This window comes from Lacerta agilis, chromosome 3 (assembly GCF_009819535.1).
Source record: "Lacerta agilis isolate rLacAgi1 chromosome 3, rLacAgi1.pri, whole genome shotgun sequence".
NCBI lineage: Eukaryota > Metazoa > Chordata > Lepidosauria > Squamata > Lacertidae > Lacerta > Lacerta agilis.
In genome coordinates, this window is record NC_046314.1 from 27274715 (window position 1) to 27294093 (window position 19379).

General features: G+C 40.9%; 1 protein-coding gene across 1 annotated transcript in view; it reads right to left on the reverse strand.

Annotated features, from left to right (window-relative positions):
• Nucleotides 1-1940: 1940 nt before the first annotated feature.
• The window catches only part of NOL10 (nucleolar protein 10), a 36723-nt gene continuing 19284 nt past the window's right edge, over nt 1941-19379 (reverse strand). Inside the window, 8 exon segments of the mRNA XM_033143098.1 lie at nt 1941-2091; nt 3035-3137; nt 7709-7956; nt 9669-9842; nt 11863-11949; nt 13201-13299; nt 13380-13459; nt 14134-14260. Of these exon segments, the coding sequence (XP_032998989.1) occupies nt 1972-2091; nt 3035-3137; nt 7709-7956; nt 9669-9842; nt 11863-11949; nt 13201-13299; nt 13380-13459; nt 14134-14260 (1038 nt within the window). The 3' untranslated portion in view covers nt 1941-1971.

Genomic DNA, 19379 nt, shown 5'->3' on the forward strand with positions numbered 1-19379 from the left:
TAGCAGAGGGATAAAAACCCACTGGCACAATTCAACCCAGAGGTGATAAAATTGAACTTATTGACTAGCACAATTAATTACAACTTGAGGCTACCTTTGAATTTCTTTTGATTTGAGAATGGCCAGATTCAGGCCAGTGATCCGAGTGTTCTGGGCCAGCTGTGCTCTCTCTGCTGGTTTCTGATTACTTTTAAGACAGTTCCACTCTAAATAATGCTAACTCTGGTTTTCTATTTGCAAATATTTGATTAAAAGTTTCTGATTGCAGTTAAGAGGGAACCGAGATCAGCGTTAGCTGTGGCTAAGATAGCTACTGTACCTTTTTATTATTACCATAAATGTAGTACACACACAAAAAGCATGATTTCAAGTGGCGAAAACAAAACCGAGACCGTCATTGTCCCACAAGTTCTCATTTCAATGGTTTATGAACAAAAAATTATCACTCTGTAGATGTATCCAGTGATATTACTTCTTTTACAACAGAAGTAATGTATACACAGAAGGGTGAACATACATTTTTGAAGTGACATGTTCTGTGTTCCGAAATCTCTTGCCCAGAGGCAGGAATACCTTCTGAAAGCATTCTGGTACTAAGTGTCGCTAATAAATTCCAATAAATAATTCTCATAAATGTCCCAGCTAAAGGGGAAAAGCAGCAAAATGGAAGAAAAGCACCCATTGCTTGATCAGCAACAATCCACACCTATGCACTATTTTTAAGGGAGCTATTTCATAACACCTTGCACTTTTAATAAATAACATCTCTTGGCTCAAGATGCCATAGGCGACTTCATGTGTGAAGTGGGCCTCTCTCCTGTGTGTGGGGCAGGAAATTGGTTCGGTGCCAAAGACTGCTCTGAAAACTTACCGTGATGCAGATCACTATAGCACGTTTGATTATTTTAGCATACATATTAAAAGACCTTGTTTTCATTCAGACTTTTTGCAGGATATACATTGGTGATGGTGGCACATCATTAGCTTGCAGGAAACCTGTTGAATTGTCTTTTTCTTCTTCTTTTTTATAAGTCCTCCTGTTTGCTGTCTCTGGGTCTAACATACACATGGATCGCTTGTTATCCTTCACTAGGAATGGAGAGCTGATGGCTTTCCCAGCTGTTGGTGGGACTACAACTCCCATCACCTCTGACTCTCGGCTAAGATGGTTGGGACTGATGGGAGCTAATTATAATAATTTATTTTATTAATACGGTGCCATCTATATGCATGGCACTTTTCAAGGACAAAATACAACAGGGTGAACTGGGTGAGAGTGTACGTGACAGGAAGGAACATAACAGAGGGAAAGTACTGTGAGGCCATGGAGGATTTTGAAGGCAATAAGCTTGGTACAGGATCCAGGAGTAGCTAGGAAGCCATTGCAGGGATTTAAGGAGGAGTCACATGATCAGAGTTTGAGAATTTGAGTTCTCTTCATAGAATTGTGGAGTTGTAGGGGGACCCTGAGGATTCATCTAGTTCAACCCCCTGCAATGCAGAAATATGCAGCTGTCCCATACGGGGATCGAACCTGCAACCTTGGTGTTATCAGCACCATGCTCTCACGAACTGCGCTATCCAAGCTGACGATAATTAATTATCTTTGTAATAGACTTCATAATTTCTTGTCATATAATTCCCATTCCCACCCATCATCATCTTGATAAGACTTGGCAGTTCAAAGTTTTTCAGTCCTTCAAAGCTGGAGTCTTTTGAAACAGCGCATTACTATTAAAATTTTATTTTTTTTAAAGGTGATGTCTACTCAGCACAGGAATGGTTGTATCTGAAACAAACACAATGTTCTACAACCAGCAGTTTAGAAACATAAGTATCTCCATTCCAAATCAGCTGCTTTCCCTGGTTTTGTTCTTTCTTTGCCACCCAGTTGTGCTGTGGACAGTTCTTCTCTGTCAAATGTAACTTGAAGAGTTTTCACTTGTGTCTATCAAAAGCAGAATTGTCCCGTTAATGGAAGGGCCGCCCTCTTCCTCTTTTACTTTTGAGATGGCCAGCTGAACGCCTGAGTTTTCGCCTTTCTTGATGATGGTGTTTCTCTGCTTCCTGCTGCTTTTTCTGTTGCTCTGACTGAAAACAATGCAGAAAATACCCACGTGAATACTGCACTTCCAAACCATACTGATATACCAAGAGAGATGGAGAAAATATTACTTTATTCTAGTCAAATCCAAAAAAAACCCCACAATTTACTAGGTAGTCACCCGAGAATTATTACTGCCACATTGTCTTGAGTGTATCAACAAGCTATTAACTTTATCTTCTAGTTTCATGTACAAGCACATTTAATTATATTTAATCCTGTATACTTGTTTGTTCTGAATTTTAAAATAATAATAATAATAATAATAATGTGCTTTTGGGGGGAAATTAATAAAAACAACTATATATATCTATATCTATATTTATATCTATATCTATATTTATATCTATATCTATATATGTGCAAGCTCAACTAAGGGTGCAATCCTGTGCCCACTGATTTGGGAGTAAGCCTCATTGAACTGAGTAGAGATGTACGAGACTATACTGCAAGGCACTTTGTTTAAAGACATCCATGTTTCCATTTGTTCCCAATTTCCTTCTCACCACCAGTGTGTAGTCATCAGTAGGTTGGGGATAACACTAGAAAAATATTTGATGCTGGGTGGAACATTCCTCCACCCTCAACTTGTGCCTTCTGTTTGTGCTAGTGCTGTGCTGTGTTCAAACTAACCCCCCTCACCATCCCATATAAATGACTGAATAGAATTCCTAGCTTCCTAGGAGAGTCCTCTAGAAGCTTACAGAGATTCAGCAGCTTGCCTAGCTCACTGCTCTTCCCCACAGCCAGAAGCAATGAAATAAATTATATAAAGCAAGTAGAGGTATGCAAATCTGCTGAAGTTGCACAACACAAACAGAGCCCAGCCCTTGAAACAATCCAAATCGTCCACCAGAAGGCTGACTTAGCCCTTCTATTGCATTGCAATTAACACTGCATTAACTTACACCATTAAGACTTTAAGCTTACCTTTTTTAATTTAAAGGTAACTTGTTTACTTCCTACAGTGGTGTCATGCACGCTAAGTGCACCAACTCTCTCTTCGAGCTGCAAACGATCTCCGAGTGTTTTTCTGCAGGAGATACAAGAGGGGGAAAGTCAGTTTCTTAGTGTTCCTAGTCAGCACATTAAAAGTACACAGGGGGGGAATAACTACCTCTGTGTGCACACAAGTTATTTCATGCCATTCCAAATATGATCACTAAAAAAAAATTCTGAAAATTTCACTCTTATTTTCCCAAATATTACACACATACGAACATGAGGTTTGTATGCTCCACACACGCTGTATGTTTAAGATCCATTTTTACAGAATGCTTAGGTGCTCCAGCAGAACTATTATATGCAAAACAGACTACAAAATACGCTTTAAAACCCCCCAGAGCTCTACATAACCACATTTCTAATATTTTATATGCCACATAAAATAAATCTCTTTTCTGTTTGGACAAAACAGAAAGCAAATTTTAGGTGAAAGCGAAAAAAGCAAGTGAAGCAGCCTGAAGCATAGTTTATATACCAACAATTGTACCTCAGATAAGAGGATACATTAGCACTAAGCAATTTTTGCACAAATATTTTAACAGGGACTCTCACATGTAATTTATAGGGTACAAGAAGCTAAGACACGGCAATCCTGCATTTCCAAATCCAGATACGAAGTTTAATCTAGGAATACCCCTAGAATATGTACATACCTGTTTCTCCAGATGAATGCAACCCTATCAAGAGCTGGCCATCTACCCAATTCCGAGATCCAAAAATTGCCAAGACACACCATCTCCCCCTTTATCAGGGTTCGGTGCCCATTTACTGGCCTGCATCCAGCTCATTACAGCAGCCTGGCACTAATCTAGATACAAACCCCTACACCCCAACTAAGATGGTAAGAAGAAATAGAGCTGGGTACCCTACTCCAAATTCCCTGATGGCTTCAGCAAATGGTTCCCTACAGGTGTTAAATAATATTGGGAGCTGGTAAACAACATGGGGGTCAAAATGGGACCTTTGTGGGACCCTGTAGTTCCAAGTGCCATGGAGTTGGAAGAGAAGAACACCCCCATGCTGCTTTCTGAAAGCAGTGGAACCACAGTAACCCTGTGACCCTTACTCCCCACCCACAGAGCCAATTCAGTAAGATATTGTAGCTGATGGTCTCAAAAGGTAATGAGAAGTCCAAGAGATTTGATAGGATCACACCCCCCAGTTTCGCTCCTGAAGGAAGTCATTTGTCGGGGTGACTAAAGCGAATTCAGTTTCAAAATGGGACCTAAAGCCAGGCTGTGTGTAGATAATCTGTCCTCTCTACGAGCATCTGAAGTTGGCTAACCACCAACCTCTTGAGCACTTTGCTCAGTAAAGGCAGTAGTTTTGCAAACTGCCGGAATACGGGATACTTTTGCCATTGCCACCCCCCCTTGTCTTCTCCCCTCCATACCACTGTTTATTGTTGTGTGTGTGTGTGTGTGTGTGTGTGTGTTTTATGGTTGTTAAGGGAGAACTTAATACAGTATTAATAAAAGCTTTGAGCAACACTGAGTCAGGAATATGATAAAGCAACACCCAGTCTTATATTAAAAAGTCATAAATCTCTTCAAAGTGCCATAATTAAAAGCAAAATGTCTAGCCATTAGGTGGATTGGGGAGACATTAAGACAGTCAAGATTCGGGGGGGGGGGGGCTGAGCCCTGTTAACACCTTAACAAATATATTGTGCCATAAGCTTTTCTGGATCAGAGTCTACTTCATCAGATGCGAAACTTTATGCCACAATACATTAAATTAGTTACAGGACTTGTGTTGTTTTTGCTACAACAAACTAATATGGTGGCCCTTCTTGGAGATTCAGGAAGTTACGTTACATATACTACAATGAAAAGAAAAAATAAAGAAAAGGAGATATATATCTGGCATCTACTAGGTATTTTGCCATTCAAGAGTGGCATCCTTAGCTGGAGTCACATGATTTTATACACCTGAAGATGGGACTTTACTCTCTGAAGGGACACTCCATGCAGCCACTAGGTAAAAGTGTTCTCATTTGGCTTCCACTGACTTTTTTAAAAACCTAAGTAGACCACATGAAATTAATCTCCAGTTTTGCCAATATAAAAATTGCCATGTTTCTCTTTCTTACTGGTTCTCAGCCACAATAAACCTGTGTGTTTTGCTTAACTTTTGAGATAGATATAGGGAACTTTCTAGATGTTATATGTTTTAAGAATGATGAATCAGCCATTGCCTATTTCTAGGTGTACCGTATTTTCCCGTGTATAAGACTAGGTTTTTTTCCATCTCCCCCCATTTTCTTAAATCTGAGTCCCCCAAAATAGGGGGCGTCTTATACATGGAAAAATATGGTAACTGGAAACCTGCATAGCTCGTAGCAATGCCTTAAGACTGATACTAAAACGCAGACTTTAATGGTTTCTAACACTAAGCCAGTTTTTCTACTTCCCTTAATAGCCAATTTGATGAAGAGTTCTAGAACTTGAAAGCTTTCTCACTATTTTGTGACATCACGGTTGGTCTAATAAAAGTATAGCCCTCTTGTGAATCCTGGAATTATGACTAACCAGAAATTCTTCTTTCTGTGTGACAGGTTTCATGGACAGCAGACCAACTAATCAGCACTTAGTTAACAAACTTAGTTGGTCTCTAAGGTGCTACCGGAAGGATTTTTTTATTTTTTATTTTGTTTTGACTATGGCAGACCAACACGGCTGCCTACCTGTAATTAGCACCTAGTTTTTTAGGAAATTATTTGGCTAGCATAAGTATCACTTTTTGGGGGGGGGGGGAAGGCCCTTCTAAGTTCAGCATTCTGTCACCAACAGTGACCAGCTATATGCCTCCCGGGATGTTCCCAAGCAGGGCGTGTTTGCTCCCAGAGTTTGTAATTACAGGAAAACTGTATATGGTGGTTCTGTTCTTGTGTACCATGGCTAATAGGCACTGAGACACCTGTTTTGCCGTGAATATGTCTAATCCCCAAGCTAATACTCACCATTACACCTTGCAGCAATTTATTCTATAACTACAGTAACCACGATATTCCCTATTGTATCTTTGCTATTTAAAGCAACCATATTCAGAAGCTGTTTTCTAGAACAGCCTAAACCTGTTTCCCTCAAAACATGCAGGTGACCTGAAGAATACTAATAAAATCCTTTCAGTTAAAAGATACAACTCTTACCATGTTTCCCTGAAAATGAGCCATACCCCGAAAATAAGACATAGTGACGCGGTGCCTCCCTTAAGACGGCCTGGATAGGCGTGGCTATGCAGTGTACCGACGCAGAGCGGTTAAAATAAAACATCCCAAAAAAATAAGCCATAGTGTGTTTTCTTGAGGGGGAAAAAATATAAGACAGTGTATTTTCGGGGAAACACGGTAAGCTGATCAAAGGTGCTATTATGATAATATGAAACAAGAGTAATGTAAGATATTACAATCATTGGTAATAAGGTGTGTGTGTGGTGTGTGGTGTGTGTGTGTGTGTGTATATTATATATATATGTGTGTATATATATATATATATATATATATATATATATATACAACTCTGTTAATAATGGTTACAGGTAGGTAGCCATGTTGGTCTGCCATAGTCGAAACAAAAAATAAAATAAAAAAATTCCTTCCAGTAGCACCTTAGAGACCAACTACTGTATATAAGACTACTTTTTAATCCAGGAAAATCTTCTCAAAAGTCAGGGGTCTTCTTATACTCTGGGTGGAGAATCTGCTTTCGAGTATATCTCAAACTCTATATTTTAACTGGAAAAGTTAGGGGTCGTCTTATACGCCCAGTCGTCTTATACGTTGGAAAATACGGTAAGTTTGTTAGTGGTAAGAGCTTTCGTGTGCATGCACACTTCTTCAGATACATTTCTGTTAATAATGATTATACTCCAATATAAATAATTAAATCTACTGAACTTTCTTCAGGACAAACTTGAGCTATTGTTTAATGCTAAAAGCAGGTTCCTGCAGTAGACGAAACCAAGAGTGAAAATGGGGAGTGTCAAAATGTGCTTGTCTTAACAACAACGAAAAAAACTACCAAGCCCATGAGGTGAAAGACTAAAAAGTCAAGCCCTGTTCTAACAAATGTATATGCAATTCTAATCTCCAAGGGTTTTTTGTGGGGGGGGGGGGCCCTCTGGTAAAGCTTCTGGTGTAGAGAAATTAAATTAGCCACCAGTTCTAGCAAAAAATTGGATTGCCGATTATAAACAGAACAATACGAAGTTGGCTAATGAGACAAGGGATGCAGAAAAGTTTGGAAATATTCTTTAGACTGGTTCAGACAGGCTGACAGCTAGCTGGAAACAGGTCTTGTGACCCATCAGCATGGGTGCACTTTAGGGTTTAAGGGGCTGCAATCCGTTCACAATGACACAACACACTGCTGAGTCTCTCTGGGTGTAGCCCTATGTTGTATTTTTAGACAGCGGACTGGTGTGTGTCCAAGAGGGGCACCTCCTTTGATCCTTTCCCAGCACCATGTCTGGCTGTAGAAACAACCATCCCCAGAAGAAATCAGTGCAACATCTAAATGAGCCTCTCAAATACAATTCAAGGGGAGGGGGTGGAATTAACTGCAATCCCGGTGAATGAAACAGAGGTGTTAGCCTTACTTCATTAACTTTTGCCTTTTGGCGGTGTCCTTGAAACTTCTAAATTCTTCTCCAGCTTTAATCTCAAAGAACTTAGGTTCCAGGACTGTTTGCTGATCCTCCTTGAACCACTTCTGCTGTTTTAATTTTTCCTCTTGGCGTAGAAGTCTGCGCTGTTTCCTGACCTCTTCAACCCAACCTTTTTCATCATCTGAAGTCTCAGAACTTTCTGCATCACTTGGTTTTCCTTCTGGTTCTTCCTCTTCTTCCTGCAGACAAAAATAACTACTTAAAAAAAGAAAAAGAAAAACAGCAACAAGCCACCCCTCCCCACAACATACTAGTTAATGTTCCTTAGAAGAACAATTTATCCAATTAGATGAGTACGTGACACTCTACAGATGCACTATTTGGAGAGAGCTATAATTCTAACGGTGGGGGTCGGGGTGGTTAAATGGCATGGAACACAACGAAACAGAATGCATAGTGTTCTTCATAAAACTATTGATGTTGATAGGTTATTAAATAAACAGTTCTAGATCAGATATATAAGACTCTCAGAAAGACAAGGAGCAGAATAAATTTAATAATTTGGATGCAATCTTCATAGAAGAGAGGAACATACAGCAACAAAATCTCTTTTTGTCAAATATTCACTGATCCCATCCCCAGTCTCACCCCCACACCCGTAGCATGTGACTTAGCCTGGCCCCATTTGAACATCTCACAACAACAACCATCAACCATTACTACTGGGTTACAAAACCACTTAGATCACAGTTACACAACTACCTATTTGCCTGCTTATAAGAGGAAAAAGAACACTGGCAACCAGCTGGTAATAATAAGATCCTCTGAGTCCAGAGTCGGCTTCATCAGGAACAACTGAACCACAGCCTCTTTTAAATTAAATGGGATGGCTCCCTCACTCAAGGAGACACTGAACACTTCCTGGACCCAACTGGTCAACCCCTCCCTGCTCACTGCAACGAGCCCAAGAAGGACAGTTAGCCACAAAGTGGGCAACACTTGGTCAAGCATATTTGTCCGCATCCTCAGGCCTCAAAAGCCAAAATTTATTTAAAGACACAAGACCAGATAGAAGTAATCCAAACACGAAAAAAGAGTTGGGAGTAAAATCCCCAGCTTGACCACCATTCTCGTGCATATTGAGAAAAACAAATCAAGAGTTGGTCCTGCTACATGGATTAGGTCAACAAAATGTTGGGCCAGCTTGCAGAGTCCTTAGCCTCCTCTGTCAAGGTAGCCTTGGCATGAATGCTGAGGTCTTTCACGACCAACACCCTGCGGTCCGTAACATCAAATCAGAGAGAACCTCTATCAGTTCAGGCTGAGAAAGGCAGAATCTCTTATTGGGCCCAATTGCCCAACAAACCACACACAAAGTGGAGACTGGGACCCATCTCAACAGGAAATCTGGAGAGGGAGAAGGGATTCTTATACATGACAGAAACACCACCTCCTAAGCTTATCCTGGTACTGAATGGAGCATCCAGGTGAACCCAGCTGAGAGATCAACTCCACGTAACTCATCAACCCAGGTTTGGGTGATCCAAGCTAGTTCAAGCTCATCATCCGTGATTTATTGAAGCACAGAGTTTTTAGTATGTATAAATATTATTGCATGCTCATAGACATTTTAAAGCATGGCTGACTTGCACCCCAAATGCAGCGCCTCTTATATTCAGCCCCATCTGTGCCTTGCATGTTATCTATGCTCAGAGTATAACTATGGAACATTCCCCACATGTTATGTGAGGGAGGCAAATACTCCCCTTGTTGGATTGCCTGGATGTGTACCTCAGGGCAGGGTTAGGTGGAGAAAATAAGGCTATACGGAGTCCTATTGGGAATCCTCTCTTCAAGGGTACTGAGCCCACAATGTGATTGGATGGTGTTCACATTCTTGCAAATATATGTTAGAGAACAGAAGGCAAATCCTAAAACCTCACAGATTTACCTCTCCCAGGCTTTCTTGGTGCTCCAAGATCTTTAATTTCTGTTTCCTTTTCTCACTTATTTTGGAAACAAGTGGATTAAGCAGTCTGAACTCTTCACTCTTCTCATCCACCTGGAAATCTGGGTTCTCAAACATGACTTTGAAGCGATCGTCATGAAGAATGCTAGGCATTTTCTAGAAAGGAAACAGAACAAAAACGAAGTCAAGAGCTGGCTATAAAACTTACAACATTCTAACAAACCTGGTTTTCTGTCGGGTTTCACAAAGCAAGAAGACCTTCTGTGAAATAAAGGCTATATTTTATTCACCAGAAGGGGAAGGGGAATAATTAAAATTGCCATTCTGCCAAGAGATTCCTTTGTCATTTAATGAACAACACGAACTTCATATTGCATATAGCACATGTTTCATATACTGGACATAACTACTGAAGTTAAAATATCCCCAAAAAAGTTTAAAAACATTGGATGGACACAAAATGTGAGCAAGGATGACTCACCAACAGCATCAACCTAAATACTTTTCACGCACCACAGAGCCAAGTCATGGGAAGGGTAGAAAATATTTTGGATGTCTAACTATTTTAAGCTGTTGTCTAGAAATGTGAAATCAAAATTTTCCAGACTTGCTTATGATATGATCACAAGCTACTAAAAAAGGATGGCAACCAACACAAGGAATGGAAAATGCATCTGCCCCACAAAGGATGTCTATTGTAACTCTTCATGTACCTGTCAAACACACATGTATCCATGCCTGTTTCTGCATATGTGCATTTCTGCATATCTCATCTTAAATATTTCAAAATGAAATAACATTTGAAAAATGTACAGCAGGAAGAAGAATAGCTATCTGGAACATATCAGGCAGACATGGTGTTGGCAGCCTTCACAGACTTCTTTGAGGAACATGAAAAGGATGGAAGTCGATGCCAACCTGGTGCTTGGCAACATGTCTTTATGAACCATTAAAAAGACATTGCTGGAAAGTTTGGAACCAAATCTTTTAGTCACAGACACCATTAAATTAAGCAAGCCTAATATGGGGAAACTTGGGCAGCTGGAATGTCTCACTTACAAACTTCAGCAAGCGTGGCAGCTTCATCTTTAAAGTGAGCTAAATTTTTAATTAAGATTATGACACTTTAATGAGTAGCTTAGTAACAAATGCTCATTTTTTTATTAGTTAGGAAAATGCCATTTGACTGCTGCCGTTGGAAAAGTACTAACACCTGGGAATCGATCTGGTCCAACAGCATGTTTGTACAGCTGCCCAGAAAGGAAAATTATTTGAGCAGCAATGGTAGGTCTAAAAATATGCAGAAAGAACAACTAAGATGAATATTACTAAGGCCAGCTGCTTTATGGCCCATTGGGGAAACAGTCAGGTGCTGACGCCATAATTTATTTTACATTTAAAGTGAGAAAGCTGTAAAGGCCAAGTTTAAAATGTCAGATGAGCCGAGGACGTAATGCTTATGTGCTAAAAGCTGCTGCTTCTCCCACCCACTCAGCCCCTGCCTATCACAGTCATGCTGCCTAGGTTTTGACTTTCCTCTGCAGAGAAGCTGGGTTGGAGTTAATCAAAGCAAACTCAAGCTATCATGCATGGCAATTTGAGTTAACTTTTATCACAATATTAACTCCATGTCAACTTCTGTGTAGTGGGAAGCTCTTGGTACTCTTGATAATTTCCTCAATTATACAAAATTTTGCCTTAGCTCAATGGTAATATGCTTAGTAACAGGCTCAGGTTAGAAATATAGTAGACACAGAGACTTATGAGCAATGTACCGGTAACCTATTAGTACTATTCAAGTGCTGATTAACTGCAATCAGGTTATGTTCTGCCAAGTTAAGTAAGCATATGAAGTGACCTTATACCTGTTCAAACTATCGGCTCATTAGTTCCAGTACTGTCTACCATGGCCGGGGCTATGGTAAATATCTTTCCTAGCCCTGCCGACAGAGACCCTTTAACCAGAGATGTCAGAGTTTGAACCAGGGGCAATCACTGCAAGGGACATTCTCTGTAATGGTTCTACAGCGCTCTACACAACTGCATATAGAAACATGCTTACCCTGAAAACAGAAGCACTGATTCAATTTGGCATGTCTTAATATCTGAAGGCCCCTCCCATTTTACTACTGCCGTACAAAAGCAATGGCAGAAACAGGGAAGGATATCCTCTTACCTTTTGCTTCTTTCTTCTTTCATTTTGTGGCTCTTCTCCTTCCTCAATCAACTTCAGCGCAAGCTCTTTATTAACCTTGGGAAGTTTCTAGAGAATGAAAGAAATGTTAAAACGATGGGCTACTGAACAAACCGCACTTAAGCTAAAGGACATTCTGCAGCCGTGGTTTATTTCAGCATACTCTGCTCCGCTTCCACCATTGCCTGGTTACCCTTAAGACTTTGTGGTGCCCAAATGCTGGCACTGCCTTCCATGTCCGCCCCCCCTCCCCAATTGCCCTTTTTGCTGCTTGGCTGTAAGGAGCAAGGGTGTGGAAATCTTCTTGGCGGTCTTATACAGCTGTTGTCAAACAGCCATTCTCCCCTTCCATTTCTCCAGGAAAGAAACACCTATACTCCTTTGCGGCTTGATTCTTTCATCAATCAACAATCTGTTTTTACCATGTATTTAGACCAGGGGTCAGTAACCTTTTTCAGCCGTGGGCTGGTCCACCATCCCTCAGACCATGTGGTGGGCCGGACTTTATTTTTTTGGGGGGAAATGAACGAATTCCTATGCCCCACAAATAACCCAGAGATGCATTTTACATAAAAGGACACATTCTACTCATGTAAAAACACCAGGCAGGCCCCACAAATAACCCAGAGATGCATTTTAAATAAAAGGACACATTCTACTCATGTAAAACCACGCTGCTTCCTGGACTGTCTGCGGGCCGGATTGAGAAGGTGATTGGGCCGCATCCGGCCCCCGGGCCTTAGGTTGCCTACCCGATTTAGACTTTTGAGTTTAGTAAGCGTTGCTTAAGTTGGTACCACCTTCAACCTCTTTCCCCCCACACTCTGTGCTGCCATGTGCTTTGAATATTACTAATGTATTTTACTAATGCACACATAAGAAGCTTCATCTGTTAAGTTGTAACGGCTGTCAGAAACCGAACCTCTTTTAAATTAGATGCTTTGAAAGTATTTACTGTGGTTATTTCTCCGCACTTAATCAGAGTCCCATATTCTGACAATATATGAGAGGCTGTTGATCATGTGTGACATCCAACAGCGTCCTCCCACCAAGGTGAAAGATTTCTGCATGGGCAATGGTAACCTCCTTTCTTCTTCTTCCCCCTTCAAATCTGCTCTGGAGGGTTCGGGGACCCTTCCAGAGGAGATACGTGAATGTGCATGGCAGGGAGGGAGAGGAAAGGGGTCCATGGAACACTAAATATCACCCAGTGTGTCTCAGAGCATCACAAATGTACAGGATTGGTAGGGTAGCTTCTCCATCACTCCATAATGGACTGTTTATGGACACTTCATTGAACAGTTAAAACTGCACCTTTACCTTTAGTTGCACTCTTTGTGCCCGTGTTTCTTCAATCTTCTGCCTAATTTTCTCTCTTCTGTATTCCTCATAGGCAAAAGGATTCACCATCATTTTTACCTGCAAACACAAAACAGTAAGTCACAAAAAGGACTCATAAGATGCCCTATTTCTAAGCAGCCTTATTTTGCCCAGTTCACCTTGTGATACAGTCGTATGTCCATGAAAAAGCCATGCATATATGCTCGGAGAAGTGATGATCCAATAAGATGAGCCAGCCCTGAGGTGGAGGAGGGGGGGGAAAGGGAGAAAGAAAAAGACACAGACATAAAATATCAATGTATTAGGAAATATTTTGGCTACATCACAGGAGTTGGCTGTTGTTTTCTTAAGTAAAATAAAATTGGGGTTGTAATTTTCTTGGGGTGGTGGTTGTACGTATTCATTTGCAGAAATTTTGAAAGTTCCTAGTTTGCAGCCTTCACACATGTTCAGAACCCGGCACACTGGACTGACATATTGGAATGTATTTATACCTTCAATGCATACAAAGGTTCGCCCATTTCTCCAACAACATTATTGGGAGTGTGCCATGTGTGAAAGGACCCCCTTTGAATGGGTTGCTTTTCCAACATGGGAATAGGGAGAAAATGTACACTTGATATACAGGTACGTTGCCAGGCAAAAAGCTGCAAACTGTCATGCAAAATTTCTTGCTAGCTTGATGTAGGAAAAACACGAGGAGTCGTGTGTTGTACCCACAACTCAGTCATCGCTACAAAAAGAGATGGGCTAGGACAGGCAAACCATCACTGCTGGCCTCCCTCTCTCAGCAGCAGGAGGCAGCAACTATAGCAGCATGTAAACAAAATGAGCAACTGAGAGCAGAATTAATGAAAAAGAACAAGAAGGAATAAATAAATTCTTGCATCTTTCAAGGCAGTAATACTGTACCTAAATTGTCAAGGTCTTTTCTTGTTACGAACTTGTAGTCATCATATACAGTCGTCTCTGGGTTTTCTTCCAGCTCCTCTGTCAAGTTATCAAGAAACGAGCACCATTTTGGAGCAGGACCTAAAACCTGTAAATGCACCAAGGTTAGTCGTAATCACTGTTTCTGTGACATTCCAACAGCTGTTATTACATAATTTGTCATTACTTTAACCAGAACACTGAACTTCTAACTTTGCAGACAAGAGGGCAGCCAGATGAGTAAGCCTGTTAAGACTGTACAAGTCCTGTTAAGATGCAAGTCTGAACAGTATAAGTGACGTACAGTCAAACCATTAAACTATAATAATTGTGTGGCAAACTGTGGTTCTAAAACAAATACAGGGGATTCAGTCCATCCACTATATAACGGGGTTTCAATCTCTCCCTTAAAAAGAAAGGGAGAGATTGCCAAGTAATTAGTGATCCTAATGAAGCTGTTCCAGGATGTAAACATATGAAGGATCATGGAAAACTGCAGCTTTGCTGGAGAAGTTGTGATAGTTGTAAGTGCACCCTGAACAGATACCAAAGTGTGTAGATACCATTTCTTAATACAAGGTGCATTAATGAAGGTATTCACACAGACATGGCAAATTCATGCAAATAGGTTTGCCACATATTGCTAAAAGAGCAACACAATTAAATTTTTAAAAAATATTGATTTGAGGGTTTGTTTTTTCGGTCGTCTACTAGACTCATGTAAATCCATGTCAATCAGCACAATATTTATTACAGCACTCCAAACCATTTATGGTGATGAAGGGTTTGCTGATTTTAACTCCCCCCCCCCAACTTGCTGGAATCAAATAGATTCCAGTATGTGCAAGGCGTTGCAGGGGGAGGTGGGGAGGTCACAGAAGCTTTTCAGCTCCATAAAAAGCCTGCCATTGCAAGCCCACCCACCCCACAATACATATACAGCTTTCTTGGGATCCCAGTCAAACAACTCTTTTTTCTGGTAAAACCTTCTGAAGGTTGTGTGTAGATATAGACAGAGACAGATAAAAGTAGTTTACATACAGATCCTGTTCACCCAGTCAAATGCACTGCTTAATAAACAGATATGCATCAGCTTCAGACATCCACACATAACCAGTTTCTGCAAGCAAGTGAAAAACCCAGGAAACTGCAGGTAACCATAGCTTCCTGTTATGCCGCAAACCAAGAAACTGTGGTGAAAGGCTTCTAAACAATCCAGAATATATTAAGGCATGGTTTTAAATTTGGTTTCAAGATTCTGGCTTGCTTGGAAGCCATTACTCATAGTTACTCTGTTTGGATGCAAAAGGAAGCTACAATGTTAACTGCAATTTCCTGGCTTGTCTGAAGCTTGTGCATATCTTGACTGATTAAGCAAAGATTTGACCATGCAAACGGGAAGACTGTGGCACTAAATGCGCATTTTCATTGTGCGGACCTTAGAGCTGATCCTCCATGTTTTGGAAATGCAATGTTTCATTCCCCTTTCCTACACTTTTTAAACTGACGCCAATGACATTATATGCCGAAACACTCAAATTAAACACAGGGGACAGGTTGAATACCACAATAATACATGGAATATGGATGAAAACATTGTATGGATTCATACAGCCCTTGGAGGGGGGGGGGTCAGTTATGACCCCTGATGCCACACTATTGATGTATCTCAAAATTAGGTTTCCATTTCCTCCAAAATTCAGACCAACTAAACCCTTTTCCACTGTTGATATCAATCTCTCTCCCACTTCATGTGCGCACAGTCACACCCAGTGAAGCTAGATTATTTGAGTAACCGGAGAGTGCATCAAGGTAAACATCAAAAGCCCTCTCTCCAAGGGAAGGAAACAGGAAATAATGGCAAGTACGGAATACCCAAAGCACCTACAAAATGGAACGTTAGAAGGTCTGCTTCCTTTTTAAAATTGTTATCAGTGGTGATAATTTAAGTGAAAACAAACAAGGAATTATAAAAGGTCATGGTCACTAGCTGTTGTATCTCAGTGGACCACAATTTATGGGATTTTTTAGTGTGTCGTTGGTGCAATCTTAAAAGAAAAAGGTAACAGGGGGCACTTGCATCAGAGTTGCAGAAAACTGCCACAATGGAGAGCTACGCATATAATGAAATGGGGAGATTCAGACATATCTTTGCCCCTTTCAGAATCAGAAGAATCTTTATTTGCATCAGCCACTAGCCATAGCAATAAAATAAAATAAAATAAAATGTACTGAAGATAAAGGTAAAAACTTAACTATACAAAATACATTTTGGAGGTTTGCATGAATAATCAAATAATAGATCTCATTCTAATTGCCCCCGCTAAAAACCTTGCAGCCTTTGTCCTTTTTTTTTGCTTTGCTAAATATCCTTAACTGACTACACATAAAACCCCTAGGCCTACTCATTCTTTCCATAACAACGTCCTTGACATTAAATCCACCCCACCCACAAATATCCTATGAGAAAGTGCCCGAGCTAAGCATATTGTAGTTTCATCAAATTTATTTTTCAGCCTTATATGAGAACCAGCACACGTTTTTTTAAAAAATTAAAGCTGCCCATCCTAGCTTTATACTTTCTGGGTCACCCTTAGATCTCTTTGAGTTTGGTTGCATGTGTGTATTTTGTCCTCTTCCAGTCACTGCTAATTATCTAGAGATCAAACTTTTTTTTCTTTTAAAGGATTATGGATGTATTGCTCATCGTCTGAGCAAGCTGCTCCAAGGAAGAGGATGCACTAACAATTTGTCAGAAACTGACAGAGTAAATTGCTCCTTAGAACTCTAAACAACACATAAAGGTCTTCCATAGACAATTTCCACTCATTTCCTTCTTGCCGGGCATCTTTTATTTCCCTTCTCTACAGCTGTCCTAAATAACCATCTCTGGAGGCCCGTGAGTGTCCCCATTACAAGATTCCTGTCCCCGCCCCCTAGTCCAAACACTTAATAGGCATTGAGACATAAAGGATTCAAAAGAGTACATATGGCCCACTTCCAGCTTGCCAAGGTCTTTCTTCCCCTTCTTCATGATAACCTGTCTGCAAGTCATCTACCACAGACAGGGGTGTGTGTGTGTGTGTGTGTGTGCGTGCGTGTGAAAAAACAGGAGCTCTTGGTAGGTCTGAAGTAGCCTACAAGTCATACATTGCCTCCCCAACCCAAGATTAAAGGGTGAAACCTCCCACAAACAGACCCACCAGAACTCCTCAATATTTCACAGGCATGCTAGACTGGTTTATTTGGGTCTTAAGTTATTCACATCCATGCAATGCAATATCACATGTTTATTCAGAATATAATAGGATTCATTGTGAATAAATAACTTGCCAGAGAAATTACACAGGCCATTACCAACCATAGGCCATTTACATCTGGGAAATGGCACTGGATTTTTAAAAAGGCAGATTTGCTGAGCTTTGGGGGGGGGCAGAACTGGAACAGGGGGGGAAAGATGAGAGAGGGATGATTTGTTCATTATCTTATGCAGATGTCCCATAAAAAGGTGAGCGAACAAAAATATAGTTATTCCACAGTAAAGGCCCAGTTTGGAAGCATCTCAAGTCTCCAATACCTTTGTAAACAGCACAAGACCTTTCACTTTAAAACATTTAAGTGGAACGAATGAATCCCATGGGCAGTATGTGGTCTGCCCCTGAATGAGGCTGCTTGGCATCCCTTGGAAGTAAGGCACTGTAGAGTCCTTAACACTCTGCAGGTGTAAGCAACCCATTTCCTCCACTTCCCAAACTCTAGAACAGGGATGAGGAACCTGTGGTCCTCCACATTAAATGCTGGACTATGGCTCCCATCATCCTTGACTACTGGCCATGCTGACTGGGGCTGATGGAGTCCAACAACATACGGAGGGCTACAGGTTCCTCATCCCTGCTGTAGAGCTTTCTACTGTGCTCCAGGGCAGAGTTATTCTACTGAGCCACAGTTATCCACTCAAATTTATCCTTGTAGCAGCCATTTACGAGCTGGATCCTATTCACTAACGCAGTGCCTCACTTCTAACAGCAGTATCTGTGCTTCACATCCGCTTATCGGGCGCACAGACACTTCCCAACGGAGCATCCAAATGTGTTAAGAGATTCTACCGGATGGCCCCCACAAAATTACTTCCCGAGTGTCACACATTGGATGGTTTCCGCACCTATGCCCACACGCGCGCATTTCCTTTCAGGCAACCTGTTTTGATGGGAAGTGGAGGATTTCCTTTGTTGTGAATAAGCCCAACGTGCTACTTTTGAGATTGAAAGTATTTATCTGAAAACAGATAGGAAACCCATGCTTCCTGTTTTGAGAAGGAAAAACAATCGTCCGACAGGTTAACTTAAAAATACTAGCAGACAAACCACAGCCTTTCACTTGAAATCCGTATTACTATATGCAGACACAGATGCAGAAGAGACAGAGACCTAGCATTGTATGAGTGTAATTTACAACGTTCGTGATATTTTAAAATCTATATGAAAATGCCCTTAGGATACGCCCATTAAATGGCGTGTCCATTAAATCCCACATCTGTACCTGCTTTAATGGTTTTATGCAAGCATTTATCTAAGTTGTGGGTGGAAAGACTAGGGTTTTTAAATGTGGGGGAGGGGAGGAAAAAAGAGAGACATCTTGTGAAAACAGAATTTAAACACTGACTGTTTTGTACTTCACCACTATAGAAAAAGTACTACGAAACAATAACTGTTATCAAGCTTTCCACCAAGTGGAAAGAAGGAAGAGTTATTAACAAAGCCATCAGTGGCTGAAACAACTTTCCCCCTGAACAAATTATTTTCGAAACAACCATGGTCCTTCTCAGCTTAGATCTTTTAAAAGCACAAAATAAAATGGTACAATGGAAAGTCATGGTAATGTCCTGCAATTCTCTTTCACTGCCCCATCAGAGCCTTTCCCCATCCTTAATATGAGCTTCACTCAAGGCATTTGACAGTTCAGTGCTCTTGCAATACTGAGGAGATACTTTCCAGCAGTTGCAGGGCTGTAATTCCCATCATTCATGACCATTAGCCATATTGCCTAGAGCTGGTTGGTGGATATTGGGAGTCCAACAGCATCCAGAGGGCCACAGGTTGGCAACCCCTGCCACACCGTTTGGAAGGCTGATTTCAGCCATCTTCCAGCATCCTGTTTATGGAAAACAATCCAGGTCTCCACAGCCAACATAACACAACACCAACCAGAGTTGTTCTCTAATCTTCAGA